Genomic DNA, 20,156 nt, shown 5'->3' on the forward strand with positions numbered 1-20,156 from the left:
CCAAGCCCGGACGCGAGGCTGGGAGGCCCGGGCCGCAGGTGGGGCCCAGCCACCCGCGCTCGGTCCCCGTCACTGCCCGCTCGCCGCGGCTGGCCGGCACGAGGGGTGCGGAGAGCTCACCACCCTCGTTCTCCTGCGTCCCAGCAACCAAGAGTTCCCAGAGCGCCCGTCCTCCTAAGGCCCGACGTCCCGAAGCGTTTCTGTGCCCGGATTTTGTGGGGTTAGTAACCCCAGACCCCTGCGGACACCGGTGCCTGCAAGAATTGGGGGGGCACCCCCTCAGGAGATTTCCATCCAACAAGCAAACCTGGCGCACCCGAACCCCATTTAACCTGGGGGCATTTGAAGGGGCTTCTTCCAAGTCGCAGGGCCAGCGCAGCAGAACTACTGTTTGCCGCTTTACAAGCCCGAGGCACGTGGAGGCAGCTGATGGTCGCTCCCAGGGATGGAGCCTCAGCTGCGCTGGGAGGACACAGGGCAGCGACCTCTGCTGGGAGGCCGGGCCTTTCTGGGCACCAGGGACTGCTCGGCTTTGCCTGAAATCAGGGGGGAAGCTGCTTCAGGAAGCACAGCCCTAAGCACTGCGTGTTCCCACGCTGTACGCTGTGGCAGGAATAGAACCGGTGGCTCCCGCCGGAGCGCGGCCCACACACTTGTCAGGGGAGAGAACAGCTCCCGCCTGGCGCCTGGCAGGGAAGCGGCGAGGCAGCAGCTTCCCCAGCCCCCGCCCGCTCGCTTTCCCCTCAGCCTCCTCGCGTCTTGGGCGAAGGTTTGGGTTTTGCCTGTGCCCTGGACCCGAGGGCTCACTGGTGGGGAGGGAGGACCCTCTGAAGCTGTGTCTCTCTCTGAGGCAAGCGTCCCCGGCTGTCATCAGGTTCTCCAGGGGCTGCTTGGTGCAGCACCTGTGCGTGGCAGGACAGACGCGGGGCTGAGCTGCAGGCGGCTGGCACAGCAGCGCGGGGCCAGGCTGCACCGGCAGCAGGTGAGGCAGGCCGTCCGGAAGGCAAGAGAACTGATACGTGTTAGGAAAAGGGAACTTGAGGTTGAAAGAAAAGAGCTGAGCAGGGGAAGGAGGAGGCTGGAAATAATCGTGACCTGGCACCTCAGGTCCCCTCCAACCCCGCCCCCCCCCCATGGCGGTGTCATTCCCTTCTCCTCGGCTCCTATAACAGCCCAAATGAAGAGGTTTTTCACTTTTCCTTTTTAAACTGGTGTTTTTGGGCAGCTGGCCGTAGGGGGATCTGAACCGTTCTTTAACCAGCTGCGCTAACAGGCCAGCCCTTGGGGTTGGTTAACATTTCTGAGGAAAGGGAAAGTGGGGGCATTTGGTGGTTCAAAGAGCTTCAGGAAAGAGGAAGGGCACTTCCTTAATCTGGCATTTGACGTGCCCCACCTAGAAGAGGGCCGCTCACCCTGAGGGGCTGGCAAGGGGGAAGGCACCCAGCTGGGGCTGCACACGCACGTGCACACACACGTGCACACACGTGCCTGTGAAGCACTGCGGAGGCGGCCCAGGGGAGAACCGCCCCTCACTTGCACTCAGCCACCAGCCAAGATGACAGGGGAGGGGGCAGGTCTGTTCCATAGGTTGCTTGCTCTCTAGGTGTTAGCACCCAAGGTAAGGAAACACCCAAAGTCAGGTTACACGACAAAACCCTCTACCTCCTTTTCTGCCTCAACCCTGAGAGGCCCCAAAGTGGTCCTGCAGAGTGGCTGTCTCCAGCACCTTGACCTTTAGACCTTTCCAGCCCCAAAGTGGTTTGATGGCCACGGGGGAGGCCATCAAAATTAACAGTCTCGAAATTTTAGATAGTAAAGGGACGAGTCTGTCACGTGTTTTCTTTTTTAGGGGACTGGCCAGTACAGGGATCAAACCCTGGACCTTGGTGTTAACAGCACCACACTCTGACCAACTCAGCTAACCAGCCGGCCAGCTATGGGTTTTAAAAGAAACTGCTATGTTTATGTAGTGAGAGAGGTCACTGCTGTGCTTCCACAAGCCCTCAAGGGTACACTCTCAGATGGCAGAGCACTCTGGTCTTGGCCTGTACAGCCACCCATGTAGGCACAAACACTAGGCAGCAGGGCTGTGGTCCCTGCACTCAAGCAAGCACCATTCCATTCTCTGATGGATTCTCTGAAAATTTTAATTTTTTCTGACAATGAAATTAACACAGCATAAGGACTTAAGCTCTCAGGCTAGGCAAGACATTATGGCCCTCAGAGACAGCACCAGGCAGCTGGCAGGAGGCGTGAAGATGGATTCTTGGTGGGAAAGGAATGAGCTACACAGATAAGTGATGGGAAGTTTTAGGTGTCAGGGCCCAGGTGATAAGAGGAATAAGGATGGACTGCCCCAGCTTTAACCTGGTGCTTAAAAACACGGAAATACCCTTCCTTTCAATTACTAGGGAGAGGTATGAGGGGAAGGGAAGCAGGCTGCTTATTACTTGCCCTGTGGACCTATAGGACCTGAGGGCAAAGGAAAAGAATGGAATTAGGCTGGCAGGACAGCAAGTGCTGGAAGAGGTGACACAGTTCCCTCGGCTGAGGAGTTAAACACTGGGCTTGGACTTCAGCCACCAGGGCCAGAGCAGCATCCCTTCCTTCTCAAGAAGGTCTAAGCTCACAGGACTGGGGATGTCAGCTTTCTGACGCTTCCCGATCCCTGGTTGTTGGGATTCCCTTGTGTTTCAAAAGCCTTGGAGCAGCAGTGAAGAAAAGTCTCTCCAGGAATTTCTTTCCTAATCAGTAAGCAGCCAACTCTCCTGGCAGAATGTCCTTTCTACCCAATCTGCACCCGGGAGGGTAGGAATGTGGCCAGCCCTCAGGAGGGGTCCCTGGAGGCTCCCACGTCCCGGGCTGGAGAATGTGCACCTTCTGCAGAGGCTCAGAACTCCCAGTCGTCCACCTCCAGCTCTTCCAGGTTCGTCACCAGGCCAAAGATTCCACTGTGATCCTGGGACTGGCTGCCCTCAAAACTGGTGATAGGGGTGACAGGACGAAGTAATTCAGGCAAAGCCTCTGAGGCACGTCGCTTGATCTAGGAGAGGAGAGAGTTGGGTGATGGATCCTGTTGCTCTGGGTCCCAGGACATCATGGGGCAAGGAACCGTGGCCCAGTGACAGATGAGCCATCAGAGCCAAGACTCCATGAGGAAGGAGCAGTGCTTTAAGTGGCTTCAGAAACTTGCTAATTTCTCTAATTCAAAGGGAGGAGTAATAACAAAAGACCCCAAAGCTAGGGGACTGTGGGTAGTAAGAACCTACGCAAGAGGAAACGGAGCCAAGGGAAAGTGCTACTGTACCTGCTTGAAGAAAGAGTGGTTCAGGAGGGTGCTGGCAGTAGGCCTGGAGAAAAAGGGCAAGAGAGACCAGCTTCACCTCTGCGACCAGCTTCCAAAATCCTGAAGGGCCCTCTACTTCCCTCAGCTCACTGAGGACAACAGCCAGAGCCACCCACGCTGGCTTCTTAGCAAACCCTCGTGCTGACCCCTCTTGCTGTGGGGTCTCCAGAGTCCTCCTGGAAGCCAGCCCCTTGCAGAACTTCTGGGGGGCACATCCTCTCAGACCCTGGCCTAACTCCAGAGCTCTCTCTGCTCTCCCGAAGCCCAGTCCCAGGCCAGCGGGAATACCTCGTGTCTGGGTTGCGCTGAAGACACTGCTCCACAAAATGGTGGAAGTGGGGGGAGAAGGTTCGGTGGTAGGGGTGGGGGGGTGAGTCGCCGTTGGAGGGCCGGGGTGTGCAGGGGGCCAGGCTCTCATTCAGGCCAGGGTTGGCTGCTGAGCGCGAGGGGCTCATGGTCAGCTCCTCGGCGGGGATGGTGCTGGTATCCAACAGGCAGGGCACTGTGCCATTCAGTTTCTCCAGCAGCATCTGGGGAGGACAGAGCCAGGGACTGGGCTGCAGGGGGTCCCTGGAAGGCCTAGGGAGTCTCTTCACAAATACGCTTTTCCTAGTATACAATTGTGTCTTTTGGGAGTTGAGAAAAGATGGAAGTGGAGTAAGTCTAACTTTTCCTCCTTGGAATGCGGGTCACCAGCTCGGCAGCTCCACCCCAGCCAGGCCAACATGAAGAGGAGGAGAGGAGGACTTGTGCAAAAGTACCCCCTTGCCCGGGGGCTGGAAGGAAGGGGCTCACAGTTTCCTCTCCCCCTCTGTAAGGCACCCAATTCCTCTAACTGTAGAGGCCGCCCCCCAGGATGGAGAAGGCCAAGTCACCTTCTTTGAAGGCCAGCCCGTTTGCCAGGCCCACATGGGTCCAAAGGGGTCCACAGTGCAGTACCTGCAGCACGGTACCTGCAGTGTCACATCCTGGGTTGTGGCTGTGGCAGGCTGCAGAGCAGCAGTGTGCCCAGGGTAGGCCCAGCTTGGGCAGCTGTGCCAAAGCCCTCAAACACAACACATGCAGAGCCAGCTACACCTTGGGGCTGTCCTCGAGGCTGTCCTCAGGAGCCTCATAAGCTGTCCAGGCCAGAAACCTGGAAATTTCTCTAGAGCTGTGCTCATATAGTAGCTACTAGCCACATGTGGCTGTTTACATTTAAATTACTTTTTATTTAAAAAATAATTTTTTTAATACATATACACATATATTTATTTTATTTTATTATTTTATTTATTTTTTTGACCCGTAAGGGGATTGCAACCCTTGGCTCGGTGTCGTCCGCACCACGCTCAGCCAGCGAGCGCACCGGCCATCCCTATGTAGGATCCGAACCCGCGGCCTCGGTGCTACCAGCACCGCACTCTCCCGAGTGAGCCACGGGGTCGGCCCCTACATTTAAATTACTTTTAATTAGGTTTAAAAGTCAGTCCCTCATTCTCACTGGCCACATTTTAAGTGCTCAACAGGTAGGTAGTGGCTCCCATATTGGACAGCACAGATACAGAACATTTCCATCATTGCAGAAAGTTCTATTGGACAGTATTGCTTCTAGATCAGTACTCTTATTCACCCTAAATAGCCTTTTAACTCTTTCCTGAACATCTGTGTTACTGAATTATTTTACTTAGATTTCCTAAATTTCCACACACCCCTAACTGCTCTATCAGATCCAATCCATCTGTTAGAGTGATCTATCAAATATATATATTTCATGCTATCATTCCTATGCTTAAAATCCTTCAACAATTCTCCACATGCTTTGAAACAGGAACCCAGTGCCCAAGAGTGGCATTCAAGGCCCTCCACAACGTGCGCTTGCTTCCTTCTCCAGCCTCATCACCAGGCAGCTCCTCAGGAGCACCTGTGCCATTTACAACTACTTGCTGTTCCCCAGATCCTGTCCTGTCTTGACTCTGGGTCATGCTGTTCTCTCTGCCCTGATGTCTCTTTCTAGTTCCCATTCTTCACCCAATTAATTGCTATTTGCCTTTAAGACCCAATTCAAGTGCTGCTTCCTCCCAAAAGCCTCCCTGGATCCCTGCTCTAGAGAGCTCCTCTCTGGCCATTCTCTAGCTGCCCCTCCCCACAGGGTAAGCAGACTGTGGGCTTAAGGGAGAGGCTTGCTCAGAGCCTGCACACCTCCCACTCCCAGGTGCCTGGGACCCAGGTAATCCTTGCCCAGATACCTCCAAGTCCACTTCCTGGATGTGATGATGCCTAGATAAGCCTCTTCCCTGGGTCTGTCCTCCCAAGGGTAGACTGTGCCACTGGCTGTGTGCCCCTAGGCCCTAGGGATGGCCAAAGGGCAGGCATTGGTAGGGGGCATGAATAGAAGTTGAATTTGCAGAATGGAGGCTCCAAAGGGGTTGGCCGGAATGTGGTGGCACAGTACTCTGAGAAACCTGAGAATCCTAAATTAGAAATTAACTTTTCAGGTATATTTATCAAGATAGGAGAATAGAACATAATTTCTAAATTTATAAAAACTGGCTAGCTCGATTCATACATTTTAAATGACATATGGTATGTGGGTCTCCATTTGCTCTCCTGCTCCAGGCACTGCAGTGCTGGAAGTGGGCCTGCTCTGGGCTCCTGTCCCCTGGGCTGGGCTCCATTACCACAGCATTTATCACACAGAGAAGTAAACAAAGAATTATACAACCATCTCCCCACTGGGTGGGGCTTGTTGAAGGAAAGGACTGTCTTTCATCTTAGTATCCCTGGTCAGTGTCCTGAGTGTCCTGGTACTCAAACATTTGTGGAAGGCAGGCAGGCAGGCAAGAAAGAAACCAGTGGGCTGCAGGCTCACCTGGGTGGCAGGCATATCCTTAAAGGGGACATGGCCATTGGCCAGTTCACAGGCTGTGATTCCCACACTGTAGATGTCAGACTTGGCATCATAACCCTGAAGATTCTGTCAGGAGAAAAAAGCCACAGATGACTCCACTTGTAGCCTTGGTCTTTGTTCTTAGAAAAAGAAGAATGGAGCAAAAACTGAGGGGATGAAAAGAACGCCTGTCCCCAAATCGGGACCAGCTGCTAACGACTCTTCCTGACTACACTACTGAAGACTAACTGCTGCTTTACAAGGAACAAATGTTTGGCAGTGCTCTGTAATCAGCAAGAAGTGCGGGGCCCCATGGGTCTGCTCAGCACGGGGATCTAGAGAGCACCAACTATTTCCAAAATGCTCACCCTTCTCATGGAGTGGGACGGGTCCCTGCAGGGAGTTGAGATGATGTACAGCTGAGGTCCCCACAGAAGGGAACCACATCCATCTGCAATGGGCAGGAACCGCCCTCCCTCTGGGAACCCCACTCAGAAGGAGAGACCAGCCCCTATCCCGGGAAATTCCTGAAGGTTTTCTTGGGAAATCACGAGTTGGTGAGAGATGGGCTCATCAGGACCCAGTGCACAGACCTGCTGGAGGACCTCAGGGCTGAGCCAAGGCAGGACCTTGATACTGTACTTGGGAAAATCATGGACCACACGCTGCCGCCGCCCATGGCTGATCATGCTGAGGTTGCTGCGTAAACCAGACAAGTAGACCTTCCCATCCACGGAGATCAGAATGTGGCTGGCTTTGACACTTCTGTGGGGGATATAGGAGGCGGGGAGGTGTCACGGGCAGCAGGAGCCTCTCACATTACAAACCTTGGTCTTCACATGCTAGATCCAGTCAGCTCTCTTCCCTGGCCGTGTGTGTGTGTGTGTGTGTGTGTATTATATGTGCACATATGAATTTTATATATAAAAAAACATGTTTTTATGAAAAATTTCAAACATACACAAAAGAGAAAATAGCATGACCTCATTTACATATCACCAGATTTAAAAACTCATTTATACCCTGTTAATCTCTCTTTTATGCTCATAGACTATCTCTTCCCCCTACTTCCTACTAATGCTTTTAATCTGTACTTTTTGTTGGTAGGCATTCTTCTAAAGTGTACCATTGTTTTGTATGCATATAATTTATTTTTTATTTTTTTGGTGGCTGGCCACTACAGGGATTGAACCCTGGACCTTGGTGTTATCAGCACCATGCTCTAGCCAACTGAGCTAACCAGCCATATGCATATAATTTAAATTTACCTAACGGTACCATGTTATGCATCTCATTCTTCCTTTTTCACTCAGTGCTATGGTTTCAAGATCCATCGTGTTGCTATGTGTATACTCCTAATCTTTGCTTGTAATTGCCACCTTGACTCTGTGATGGGATCTAACACTTTTCAATTCTTCTGGGATGGGACACTCGTGCTGCCTCTAACTAGCACAAATATGAACAATGACGTCTGCAAACATGTTCCCTGGTGGTCCTGCACGAAGGTTCCTTTGGGATGAACACCCAGAGATAGCACTGATGGTCTGATTCCGTGACTCTTCCTGGCTGCATGGGGCCATCTCCCATCACCTGGACAGGAGGCTCCCACATCCTCACTGCACTGGCCTTACCCACCCTCCTGACCACTGCCAGCCTCGTGTGGGTAAAGTGCCATCTTGTTTCCATTTGCTTTTCTCTGATGGCTAAACATTTGTCTGTTCCAATGACTGCTAGTCTTTGGAGTCTCCTCTTTTATAAACTTCATGTCCTTTGCCCATTTTTCTATTCTTTGCTGTCCTTTTCTTGTTGCTTTGCAAGATTTCCACGTAATTAAACTCCACTGTGTTTCATTTTTTTTACCTCTGTGTTTTAGACAAAGCTAATATCTTCTTCTTCTCTGTCATCCATTTCTTGACTTTTTTCATGGTTTCCTTTATTGGATAGAAATCTTTAATCTTGATATAACCAAATTCATCATTTTTTTGCTTTATGCTTTGTGCTTCTAAAATGTTGAGAAGTTCTATGCCTCAGGTTATAAAAATATTTCCTCACATTTCCTTCTATCTAAGTGTGTAGTTTTTACATTTTACATTTAGGCCTTTAATCCATCTGGAGTCCTCGATGTACATGGACTTATGTAGGGGTGCAGTTTTATTACCTTTCCTACTATGAGTTCATTTTCCTGACACCACCTACTAAGCAATCTCTCAGCATAGGACTGACTCTGGGGCACATGAGGCAGGGGGCGGGGGTCAGAGGTCCACATCAGATGTTCCTTTCACACAATACACAGGACCAAGCTGCTCAGTAAAGAGTCAACGGTTTCAGCATTGACAGGCTAAAAGACTGTCCCCCAAGTCAGTCGCAAGGTCAGAATCCAGATCGTTGATTTTAAACTCTGGCTTCACTAACTTCAGTCAAATTTCAAGCAATGAACTGGCTAGCGCCATAAAAAAAACCAACTAAAAAACACTTCAAGTGTTTGTACCTTCAACCCTCATTTACCTGAGGACCTGGGGACACAGACACCTGCTCTAATAAAGGGTGAGGCTGCCTAGGAACACACCTGTGTACATATCCCATGTGGTGGATGTAGTCCAGGGCCTTGAGCACTCCCTGCAGGATGTAAGCAATCGCCAGCTCGTTCATGCCATCCATGAAGTGGGTACTGATGAGATCCTTTGCAGAACCTAAAGAAAAGAATTGTGGGGAGGTAGTAAAGGCTAATAGAGAGGAAAACAGCACATAAGCAATCTGAAAACAGAGTTCTTAGAACCCCTCTCTTCCAGGAACCCCTTGCCACTCACCATATGCCATGAATGATGTGACAACCCACAGCTCATTGTCTGCAATAAAGGTGGCCCGATATGGCACAATATTGGGATGGTTGAAGAGTTTAGAGACATGAAGCTCCCCCTGAAAGCAATGGTAAAGATGAAGTCAGAATCAAAGGGCACTGAAGAGTGTTGCTCAACGTGAAGGGGGCAGCATGAATAATATGGGGACCTAGTACTTTCTGAGTGCTCTTTTCAGAGTCCTGGTGCTCACCACTACAGGAAAAATTAGGTCCTGCTGTCTCTGAGGGAAGCCACACTGCTTTGCTAGCTCTGCCTCCATGTGGCCCTGCCAGCCAATCCTAAAGAGCCCCAAGAAACAATCCCCCGCCCAACAAGGACACTGCTGACAACACAATGGAGGGTCCTGGCTCACCACCTCAGAGATGGTGAAAACAAACTGTTGATTGGAGACTTACGAAGTTATAAGCTTAGCTCAACTTCAAGGGCCAATGTACAGAATTTCTCTTTCAAATAAGAAAACAAAAAAATGTTTTTCTATTATAAATGAAAATGTTGTAGTTGATAGAAACAAGAAAGTATTAAAAAACAAATGACAACTACTAAACATTAGAAGATATTTTTCCAGCAAGCTCAGATTGACAGATCCTTCCTCAGCAGCAGCTACAGGAAGTGTAAAGAATATCTGGATAAAAGAATTACAGAAACTCCAGGGTCCTGGCCTTTGGGACATGAGCTAAGCCCAGATGGGCTGTACCTTCTGCATGTCCACTACTTTACAGAAGAAAATCCAGAAGAACCATAAACTCCAACACACTTGAGAACAACTCATATGTTTTTTCTCAAATAACTAAGCTGAGACTGGCCTGCTCCATCCTCAGAGCCACCAAACTACTCTGGACGGACGAGCTGGTACTAGAGCACCATCAGGTGAGCATCAAGTCAGAGCAACATCGTAAATGAAGACAGGGAGGGGCTGCAACTAACTGAACATGCACTGCCCCAGGCCTAAACCTAAGCCTGCATCAACGAAGGAGAATCTGGTCCAGTCAGTTAATAGACCTGTAGTCTCTTCTCAGTTTAACAAGACGGCGGCTACTTGCTTCTCCATTAGAAAGGAACCTTGGGCAAACAGGATGCTAAGAGCCAGAAGGTAGCCACTTTGCAGGGCAGGCTACTTTGCAGCTGGAACAAAACTGCCTGGGTTTGAATCCTGCCTCTGCCGCTTACTAGTGTGTGTGACCACAGGTAAGTTACTTAAACTCTCTGACAAATAAATGAGCCAGAAAGGAGTATTTGGAGAAAAGAGGGGAATATAAATGGGGTTGAGCAGTATTACAGCCCAATCCTTAGTGCTGAGTGCCAAGATTCTCCACTGAAAGCTTCCACAACTTCTTAATATTTGGTCTACCTTCATCTCCTGCCAGGTACTTTCAGAGGACCAGAGTGACAGATGCCTGGCAATTACTACTGGAACCAAGAGCCCACCCTCCAAGTGTCATGCTCATGTGTTATTACCTGCAAGAACGTCACCATCTCATTGGAACAGGCTTCTAGATTAATCCTCCGTACCGTCACATACTCTCCCGTTGGTTTGTACCTTGCTAGATTCACTGTCATCAAGTCCTCAAATCCTTTGCCTAAAAGAAAAGAGGAACAAGGACAATAGCAATGAAGGCTTTTCTTCCTTAAAGAAAAAGGACTTGATTTCAAAGGAAAATTCAAGTTAAAATTTTCACTGCTGTTACTTTCATGGCTGATATTTCTTGATTTTTCTCCTATTAGTTCCTTCTCAGCCAACCATTCTAACTGACTATGGCCTAGAGTGTGCAGCCACCAAGAAAAAAATGGCGAAAGAGCTTCTCTCCTCAAAACATGATCTCTTCCTGTCTTGGCATAAGAAAACACAAAAAGACCCACAAAAGCCAGTTTAGTCATCATGAATCTTACTACCTAGCTGGCGGCCTCTGGTGCACTTCATCTGGGGATGCTGAGAAAGCTGCAGCAGTCCCTGGAGCAGGAAAGTAATGACAGTCCCCAGACATTACCTATAATGGTGAGTAGCTCATAACACCCTCCCTCTGGCAGAAAGCTACTCATGATCTCTTGTTTAGAGAAGGATGCTATCGACTCTGAGCTCGCCTCATTGGTCTAAAGAAAAAGAAAAACAGGTTAATAGAGAAAACTGGGGGTGGGAAGTGGAGGGGAGATGATAATTCAGACCCACAAGGAGACTGGCATCTAGACACACATACAAATCCTGACTTGGTGGCAAAGAAGTAGCGCCAGCGCTATTTGAAGAGCAATGAAATATCAGATGTTCATTGTAGTAATCAGCACCAGTATCAGAGCAAGCAAGTGCCAGTGTTATCTACAAATGGGGGACTGTGGGGGGACAAGGACCCATTCCAGTCAGCTCTTAATCTTCTTGTCCTTTCCAACAATCGACATTTGCTAAAAACCGTGTAATTCTTACCTGGGGAAAGGATGTCTGGAGAAAGAAAGGCACATTTAGAAAAGAAAAGGGGGTGGAGAGGTGGGGGTTCTCCTCAATATCCTGCTGCATCAGGGTCCTATTTTAAAAGTCCTTACTGCAAGATCCCAAAAGGTCAAACACTATCTTGCTCTACGGAAAATGTGGCAGGAAGCAGCCCCATCTTTAGCAAACCAAGCACCCAGGCCAGTCATTCCCTGACATCTCCAAGTGAAGTGAGAGGACCACCAATGCACGGAGCTGCAGGCAAGGACCAGAGCTGTCTGGTCGCAGCCATCTCCCAGGCAGCAGAAGGGACTTGCTCCCTCGTTCCTGCCCACTCATGCTGTGAATGAAGCTGCAGCTCAGCCATTCAGGATGTGGGTGTCACAGCTCTGGCCTCTGAAGTCCTAAAAAAATGTGTCCAGCAATCTCTGAGTGCTGGAAGAAAAACACATGGCAGACAACAGCTCTTCTTTCAGCTTAATGGGCTCAGTTTCCTTCTAGACTCAAATTTATTTGTATGATTTAGGGATTATGAATATTTTGCTTTTTGTTAGATTCTCTTTCTTTAGATGTGTGTCTAACTGAAATGGATAAAACTTAGGCTAGCTCATATTTCATATGTGGCATTCATAAACCTGACCTCTGGTCAGAAAAAGATCCTTGTGAACGCATGAAAGGTTCATGGCTCAGCACTGGCCAGGAGAGTGAGAGTTGAGAATGTTCTGACGAGGTGGTGCCAGAACAAGTATCAGGGATGTGGTTCTGCAGGAGCCCATAAAAATGAAAGTACTCTATACCTGGTCTCTGACCATGATATACTTTCCAGAGCACTTCCACACTGCATCTGACCTATGCCTCTGATCTTCAGTGAAGTAGATGGGGCAGATGTCATCCCCATGTGCAATAACAAAAATGAGGGCCAAAGAGTTTAAGAGATTTGCCAAAAACCAAAATGTGAGTACACAGCACAGACAGGACCCAGGCCAGTGAAATTAATACACCACCTTGTTAGCTGATGTTTCAAGAACATCTGGTTTCAAAACAGTGGATGCTGCCGATGGGGAAAGGAACCATGTGGGGCTCTGCCTCCCCTTACAACTTACACTGCCAGTTACAGGAAAATAGCCAAGCAAAATCGAGCCCTGTTAACAATGAAATTCCATTTCTAATTTGATCAACTTTTTATATTTCTAAGATTCAGCCATACTATATTTTGCTATAGTTCATCCATTTTTATTGTTGCATAATATTCATCTCATGAATATACCTCAACTTCTCCATTCCGACATTGATGAGCTTTTTGGGTTGTTTTTCAGTTCTGCTGTTATGACTATAAACACATTTGGATGTCTCCTGACTAAAGCTTATACCTAGAAGTAGACAGAATTGCTAGGTCACAGAGTATTTAAACAATGAACTTTATGAGATAATGCCAAACTGTTTTCCAAAATGATTATACCAATTTACACTCCTATCAGCAATGTATGTGTGTTCTTGTTTATTGATCTTTTCCCCAACACTTGGTATTTTCAGATTTCTTAATTTTTGCCAATGTCATTGTGGATTTGACTTACATTTCCCTGATTACTAATGAAGGTGAACATCTTTTCATGTGTTTTATTGGCTATGTAGATTTTCTCCAAGGTGAAAATGCCTCTTCCTGTCTCTTCTACATTTTTCTGCTGAGTTGTCAGTGCAGGATTTCCCCAAAGTAGGTCCCACAGAACACTGATGTTGCAGTGTTAATCGATGCATGAAAAAATTCCCATGTCAAGTCAGGAAATGCGACATACGCTTTTCTCATGGAGAATCACAAGGTGTACTCTCATATTAAAGGCATTGAGATGCTTTGTAGTAAGGAAACTTGTTTCACTTTATTTAACCTAGCACTTCCCAAATATGTCTGTCCAGGGAAACTTCTGTGCCTAATATCTATTAAATTGGGGGGAAGGTAATTTGGGAAAGGCTATTTTTTTTTTTAGTAAAACAAAGTATTACACAAAGACCAACTTAAATATCATCTCTTCAGAGAAGACTCTGTTCAGCCAAAGCAAAGTAGGCTCCTCGTCACTTTATTGTATTGCTTGGCTTTACTTTCTTTACAGTAGTTATCACCACAGCTTATCTATCTATTGCTTGTTTCCTCCACTAGAATGCAAACTCCATGAGGGCAGGGACCTTGTCTGTTTTGTTCACTGATGTATTTATTTCCCAGTGCCTAGAACAATGCTGGCACATACTTGAAAAACAAAAATCATTTAGGCGAAGTTTGAACTAAGGGGGTTTTCTGCCCATGACCTTGTCATTCCCATGCACTGAAGAGGACAGCAGGAAAAATGTTACCAGCCAGTTCCTTTGGAGACAGGGTTCACCATAATAACCTATACTGGAAGTGCCACCCCTCATACAACGCTTCCACCAGAATCCCCTGATACTAGGAGCACTCTGTAGATCAGAATCCAATACCCGCATGTGAGAAAGTACTGCATTTTTTTTTTAGCAGGTAACAATATGGACCAATGAGAAGCAACTACTTTGTATTTGAAGGTTTTCTCTCCTTTGATCTCCAAGCAAACTCCTTAAAGTTTCTCTGATTTGAAAAAGAGACTATGAAGAACAGCTGAGTCCTGCTGAGTCCACTTCAAATAACTCCCTTTGGAAGAACTACAGTTAAATACTTTTATTACCCTATGTCCCTTTTCCTCGACACTGGTGCATATAAAACATACTGTCTACCAGACTATACGCAAGATACGTTCTTATTGAGCCTAAGTAGGAAATGATTCATTAAATTATTGATGTGCTTAGTTAGTAACCTGACAAATATTTCTACTATCTAGTAGTACAGAAAACTACTCAAAATTGTTAGCTTTAGAAAATAAAATTCTCTGGGTAATTGGGAATATGAGTTTATGGCAGTTGGGAACTGCGTGAAATGAACTAGTCTAGTGATTGCTGTGGCTCCACCCCTCTGTCCCCAACTCACTGGAAACAACCCTAATACCGAGATTTTCTACTTTGTGGATATTCTACAGGTCTGAACTCAGAGAAAGACAACGTTTATTTAGGAAAACAAACAAACCAAGAAACAAAGGCAATATTTTGAAAGGAAGAGGTCTGGCCTGATATTGCCACACAAAAGGCAGGTTAGTTCTTTATATTGTTTCAGATTTAGAAAATGTCTACATTCAGATGAAAAGGATAAAATATTTAGTCCATTCTCTTTAAACACAGCATGGCACAGTTTTATTAGTGTAATGTATAATCTCAAATTACTCAAAGAAAGAAACTAATTCTATCAAAGTCTTTTCTTAGTTTCTCCTACCATGAAAAGCATTTTATTCATTTTGAAGCATTTGAAAAATACATAAGCTACGATATCCAGACATGACCACAAAATAACTTTGTTTAAAGAGCTTTAAAACAAAATACAATAGAGCATACAAAGACAATATTTATGAAATGCTACCAAATAAACACATTCAACTTCCCACAGGTTTCACACAGGATAACTTTTTGATATAATATCAGCAGCCATGAAGATATAAAAATTGCGTATAATTGACACTGTATTCTAGAAAAACACCTAACTGATCCCACAGGAAACTTTTTTGGTCTCCTGACGGGAAAAACACTTGGATCTGATAGACAGGTGCTCCTGAAGAGCAGACAATACAAGCACAGCCAAAGCTTTACTCAAAGAGAAACTCCCAGTCAACATTACTTTCTTCCATCAACCTTGAGGCTGCTGGCAAAAGGCGCAAACCTTTGCATTTGTAACCAGAAGTCTACTTAGGGCCGGCCTGTGGCTCACTTGGGAGAGAGTGGTGCTGATAACACAGAGGCCAAGGGTTCGGACCCTATATAGCGATGGCCGGTTAGCTCATTTGGGACAGCGTAGTGCTGACAATACCAAGTCAAGGGTTAAGATCCCCTTGCCTGTCATCTTTAAAAAAAAAAAAAAAAAAAGCTGTCTACTTAGGAAAGGGTTCTTATCCTTTCTCTTCAAATGACACTGATTCACATTTTCCAAAATTGCTTGGTACACTGTGCACATCTGGTGCTATTTACGTAGGTAAAATAAACTAGAAGAGGAGGAAATAGGGCAAGAGTCTTGCAGCTTTTGCCAATGAAAGAACTAAATTTTCTGTTTTATACTTGTTAAATTTGGTTTTGTTTTTAAGGTAGGAAATTTGAGGTCCTGCCTTATTATCTAGAATGAGGTCTATATTATCTCTGTGAATTGAAATCTATTATTAATAAGGTAAGGATGGAAAATTTAGTTCTACCAGCCACTAAAAGATAACCACATTTCAGATTGTTGAAACTTACTTTTTGGGGGGAGGGGATGATGGGTGATTGGTAGGGTTGGGAATCCCCAACCAAGAAGAGACAAAAAGTACCTGAGACTTTTTCAGTTTTGAAACTACACATCAAAATCTTTCCAGGGTGAAACCTGAATCTCCACGAGTAAAAGAATTACACTACAAATAAAACTCAACGACAGATAAGCAGAAACATAAAATGAGAAGTCAGCAAAACAAACTTCCACAAGAAGTCATTTCCATGCAACAGCCACAATGCTAAAGAGCCTAGAAAGGCACTTACTTTTCTCCGAGTGTCACCCGGAGGCTGCTCTGGAGTAGAGAAATTGATTGTTGGCATTTTGGTTTTTAGCAAGAGACAAACCCACTTTCAGAATAGCAATCATTGCACTTAGGACTACATTTATGAATGGAAACCACTTAAAAGTCATTATAGCAGAAAGTGCGTGCCGTGCTACATATAAACACACACACAGATCCACAGTAAAAATGCTACAGATAAGTGGGATTTTAAACATGGATCTATGGCTCTTCAAAACTTGGCAAGGCTACTACTCTATGGGTATTCTTTACTGGGTCTAACACAACAGCTACAATTCTGGACATACATTTACTTTTCGTCAGCACACAGTGTTATTTTGAATAGGCTGGTTTCAGATCTTACACTTTGTGAGCCCAAAAGTCATTATTATAAAGTTAAAGAGCTGGCCATTTCCCAGGGTGTACAGGGACGAGAAAAAAAATTTTTTTTAAAAGCAAAAAATGTTTTCATACAGAAACACATGTAATGAGGGACCATTACCCAATTTGATTTTTCAAATCAGATAAATATTTTTTTTTTAAAAAGATACATTCTATTCTGAATGCAAATAAAGCAAAGGCATTTTGGCATTCTGCTACTCTTAGTGAAAATGAACAAAGCAAAGAATAACTGAAATAACATTCTGCTCTTAAATCAGGCAAATTATGTATGTGCTATTGATCTTCTCCATTGTATCAAAGTGATTAAAATAAAGTGAAGAATTTTAACTGTAAAGTACTGGGGTGTTTATACAGTTCCAAGTAAATTATGTAGTTCTAAATATCTTAAACTATAAAAAATTAGAAAAGTAACTCTAGTCACCAAGGAAAATTCTTTCTTCTAAAATATATTAGAGTATCCAAATTTATTGCTAGAGGAGACTGCCTACAGAATAAGTTAGCCTCAAATTCATCAAAATAGGAATTTTTTCCTCCTTTAACATCAGTTTTCTAGTACACCAATGGCAGGAGCAGTTGCTTAAGACAGTATACCAAAGGTAAAAAGCCAGGTGAATGAATTGAAGGAAATCTAACTCAATCTTCCAGATAGAAGGCAAATTCCAAGTTGTACAAAACTTGTTAATATAGACTTTATATAGAACAACCTCTTCACCTTCCTCAGATCAGAGACTAAGGCATTGTCAGAGATCCTACTCTCAAGATACTGAAACCAAAACCCATTAATTCAATTCACATATACTGGAATATTTGTAACTAATTCATTGTATACTGGACTTCCAAGTCAACTTCCATCAATGCCAATGTTTACTTTTAAACATTTTACTCCCATTAATGATGGGAAGAAAATGAGAACAGGATCACAATATAGTATTTTGGTCCCATTAGCCTTTCCTTTACTGTGCAGCTAATTTTTATTCTTTATAGCTAAAACAAAAAAACTCATCATTTTTCTATAAACTTCCATTTGTCTAAAACATAACACTTTGACAAAGTTGACAAATACTACTACTCTAGAAGTCCTTTGGGATGCATTAGGAAAAATAAATTAATAGGTACCATCTAGTAACTTAGAAGTTTGAGTTTTCAATTACTTAACCCTGTTTGGGTGTATTATGTAGACTTTTTTTTCCCCTGCTGGCCTGTACAGGGATAAAACTCTGGACCCTGGTGTTATTGGCACCACACTTTAACCAACTGCGCTAACTGGCCAGCTGTCTGGGGGTATTTTGGAGCAGTTGATCAATGCACTCAGTCTGATAACCTGTTTCTTTAGCTATGGGATCCTAAAAGAGCATCTTAGTATTCAGACACAAAAAATGGGGCAATACTACTATTATCTTTATAAGAAATATGTATATATTTTTGCCCTAAATTGAGATCACAGGCTCACTTTGAAATGGCCAAAGGGGAATACCTGGGCTTGTTAAAACTTAGCAGTTTATTTCTGAAACCAACATTTAGGTTTTACAGTAGGAAGTTAATATTTTTGCCCCAACATATTTTTCCTTAGTTCTTTTAAGTCTCATAATTTCTACCATGAAAAAATGAGTCAACTAGATCGATCAGTAAAACCAGCATTTTATCACTGCTATCTTCATCCTATTATTTTCTTAAATCTTCAAGGCTAGAGACTTTTGAACACTTAGTTTTTTCCTTTAAAAATATTTTTTTTGGGGTGGGTCAGTTAGCTCAGTTGGTTAGAGCATGGTGCTGATAACGCCAAGGTCCAGGGTTTGATCACTGCACTGGCCAGCTAGCTGCAAAAAAAAAAGTAAGAATAATAATATTAATATTGGGCTGGCTGGTTAGCTCAGTTGGTTACAGTACAGCCTTATAACACCAAGGTCAAGGGTGTGGATCCCTGTACAGTCCAACGGCCAAAAAAAAAAAAAAAAAAAAGAATATGTATTTTAAGTGGACAAATACTTAGAAGAAACATGTGTGCCTTTAAGTAAATACTGGCTTTCTAACAATCAGGCCAAGAATAACTGCCATATTAGTCCTCAAATCTTTGGGAAACCACAGATTCAAAAAGAAGCCAAATAAATCCAACAACTATAGTTTACACTGTCCTTAGAATTGCTAATTTCTATGAGTTGATTTAGTCAACAAAAGAGCAGTGATATTTATCCTCAAGTGAAAGCTAAATGTCATACTGTACTTACCTCCAAATAGTTCCAAATCTCTTAAGCCCTCAACAATGAACTTTTCCGAGACCCACCGCTAAAGAGGAAAACCCCAAAGAGAATTAGTATTTCTTCCAAGCTACAAATTAGCTATCAGCCTTTAGACAAACAAAAACACAACTACAAATACGGAATCATGCAGTACAGTTAGGACACATTTCTATGGAAAAGTTTTGAAAAGAATCTTGAAATCAACTAAAAACAACAGATTGATTTCTTTCTCTATTCCTCTTTGCCTAATTTGATAAATAATTCTTAATTCTGACTGATTAAGAAATACACAGTACTGTCCCTAAAGCAAAGCACATTTGTCTTTCTTATATATAAAATTACCTTTTGTTCCATATTACTCCTTCCATAGCTATCTATTACAGATGCCTTTGATCAATGCTAATTTAAAAATTATTATTGGAGGGCCAGCCCGTGGCTCACTCGGGAGAGTGCGGTGCTGATAACACCAAGGCCATGGGTTTGGATCCTATATAGGGATGGCCGGTTCGCTCACTGGCTGAGCATGGTGCTGACAACACTAAGTCAAGGGTTAAGATCCCTTTACCGGTCCTCTTTAAAAAAAAAAAAATAAATAAATAAATAAAAAATAAATTAAAATAAATAAAAATTATTATTGGAATTCATAACACAGAAAAAGGGATGAAACAGTAGTTTTTCACAAGCCTCTAATAGTTTTGTAAAAGGAAACACAGCAAGCTTCATATTCTTTTATCCATTAGAGTTTCTAAAGACATCACTGCTTACATTTTCTACCAAGTTCACAAGGACCAAACTAGCAGGACCAATCTATGGTTCACCTCACTGGCCTATTTCAAATGAGTATTAGATTTCCATCACACTGAGCAGTGGTCTGGTTTCACCTGAATCAGGCTAGGTTGAAACAGAAAAGAAGCTCATACTTAAAAGCAATGGAATCAAGATGGTATTTCACTTAAGAACTGGCGTTAAAGTTTGGCATGGGGCATTCTTTCCACTGGGTAGAGTTCTGTGTAAGGAGAGAGTCCCTTTTTCCTCTTAATTAACAGTGAAATTTACTCTTTCTAATATAAATTATTTTAATATACATAAACATAAGAAAAAAGACTAAGTAACATTCAGAAATAAGTTGCAGAACATGGATTGTCAATGGGAACTACAACATCATTCACTGTCCTCTATAACAATTTTTTTTCCAAATTAAAAAATAAAATAAAATAAGATACTCTTGTATTAAATCACAGGAGCTTGTAAAGAAGCTAAATCCACTATTTGTTTTTGAGGTCATTTTAGCTGATAAAATTTTGAGGAGTAATAAAATTTTTCATGTTCGAAAAACCTTCAATTAAAACTAAGGATTATACTTAGAAAAAAGTGTTCCAGTAATTACAATTTATTACTGGTTT

General features: G+C 44.3%; 1 protein-coding gene across 12 annotated transcripts in view; it reads right to left on the reverse strand.

The window, feature by feature from the left end:
• Nucleotides 1–2,121: 2,121 nt before the first annotated feature.
• Nucleotides 2,122–20,156, reverse strand: part of STRADA (STE20 related adaptor alpha) — a 30,901-nt gene continuing 12,866 nt past the window's right edge. For 6 of the 12 annotated variants that reach the window (XM_063080486.1, XM_063080482.1, XM_063080485.1 and 3 more), the window contains 11 exons: nucleotides 18,742–18,799; nucleotides 16,098–16,126; nucleotides 11,059–11,161; nucleotides 10,529–10,650; nucleotides 9,023–9,131; nucleotides 8,782–8,905; nucleotides 6,809–6,980; nucleotides 6,198–6,302; nucleotides 3,635–3,876; nucleotides 3,308–3,350; nucleotides 2,122–3,043 (listed from right to left, as the gene is read on the reverse strand). In XM_063080486.1, the coding sequence (XP_062936556.1) occupies nucleotides 2,891–3,043; nucleotides 3,308–3,350; nucleotides 3,635–3,876; nucleotides 6,198–6,302; nucleotides 6,809–6,980; nucleotides 8,782–8,905; nucleotides 9,023–9,131; nucleotides 10,529–10,650; nucleotides 11,059–11,161; nucleotides 16,098–16,126; nucleotides 18,742–18,799 (1,260 nt within the window). In that variant the 3' untranslated portion in view covers nucleotides 2,122–2,890. Of the gene's footprint in view, nucleotides 3,044–3,307; nucleotides 3,351–3,634; nucleotides 3,877–6,197; nucleotides 6,303–6,808; nucleotides 6,981–8,781; nucleotides 8,906–9,022; nucleotides 9,132–10,528; nucleotides 10,651–11,058; nucleotides 11,162–16,097; nucleotides 16,128–18,741; nucleotides 18,800–20,156 lie in introns of those variants that run through there. The other 6 variants (XM_063080487.1, XM_063080488.1, XM_063080489.1 and 3 more) reach the window with 4 other exon arrangements.

Source organism: Cynocephalus volans, chromosome 16 (genome assembly GCF_027409185.1).
Source record: "Cynocephalus volans isolate mCynVol1 chromosome 16, mCynVol1.pri, whole genome shotgun sequence".
NCBI lineage: Eukaryota > Metazoa > Chordata > Mammalia > Dermoptera > Cynocephalidae > Cynocephalus > Cynocephalus volans.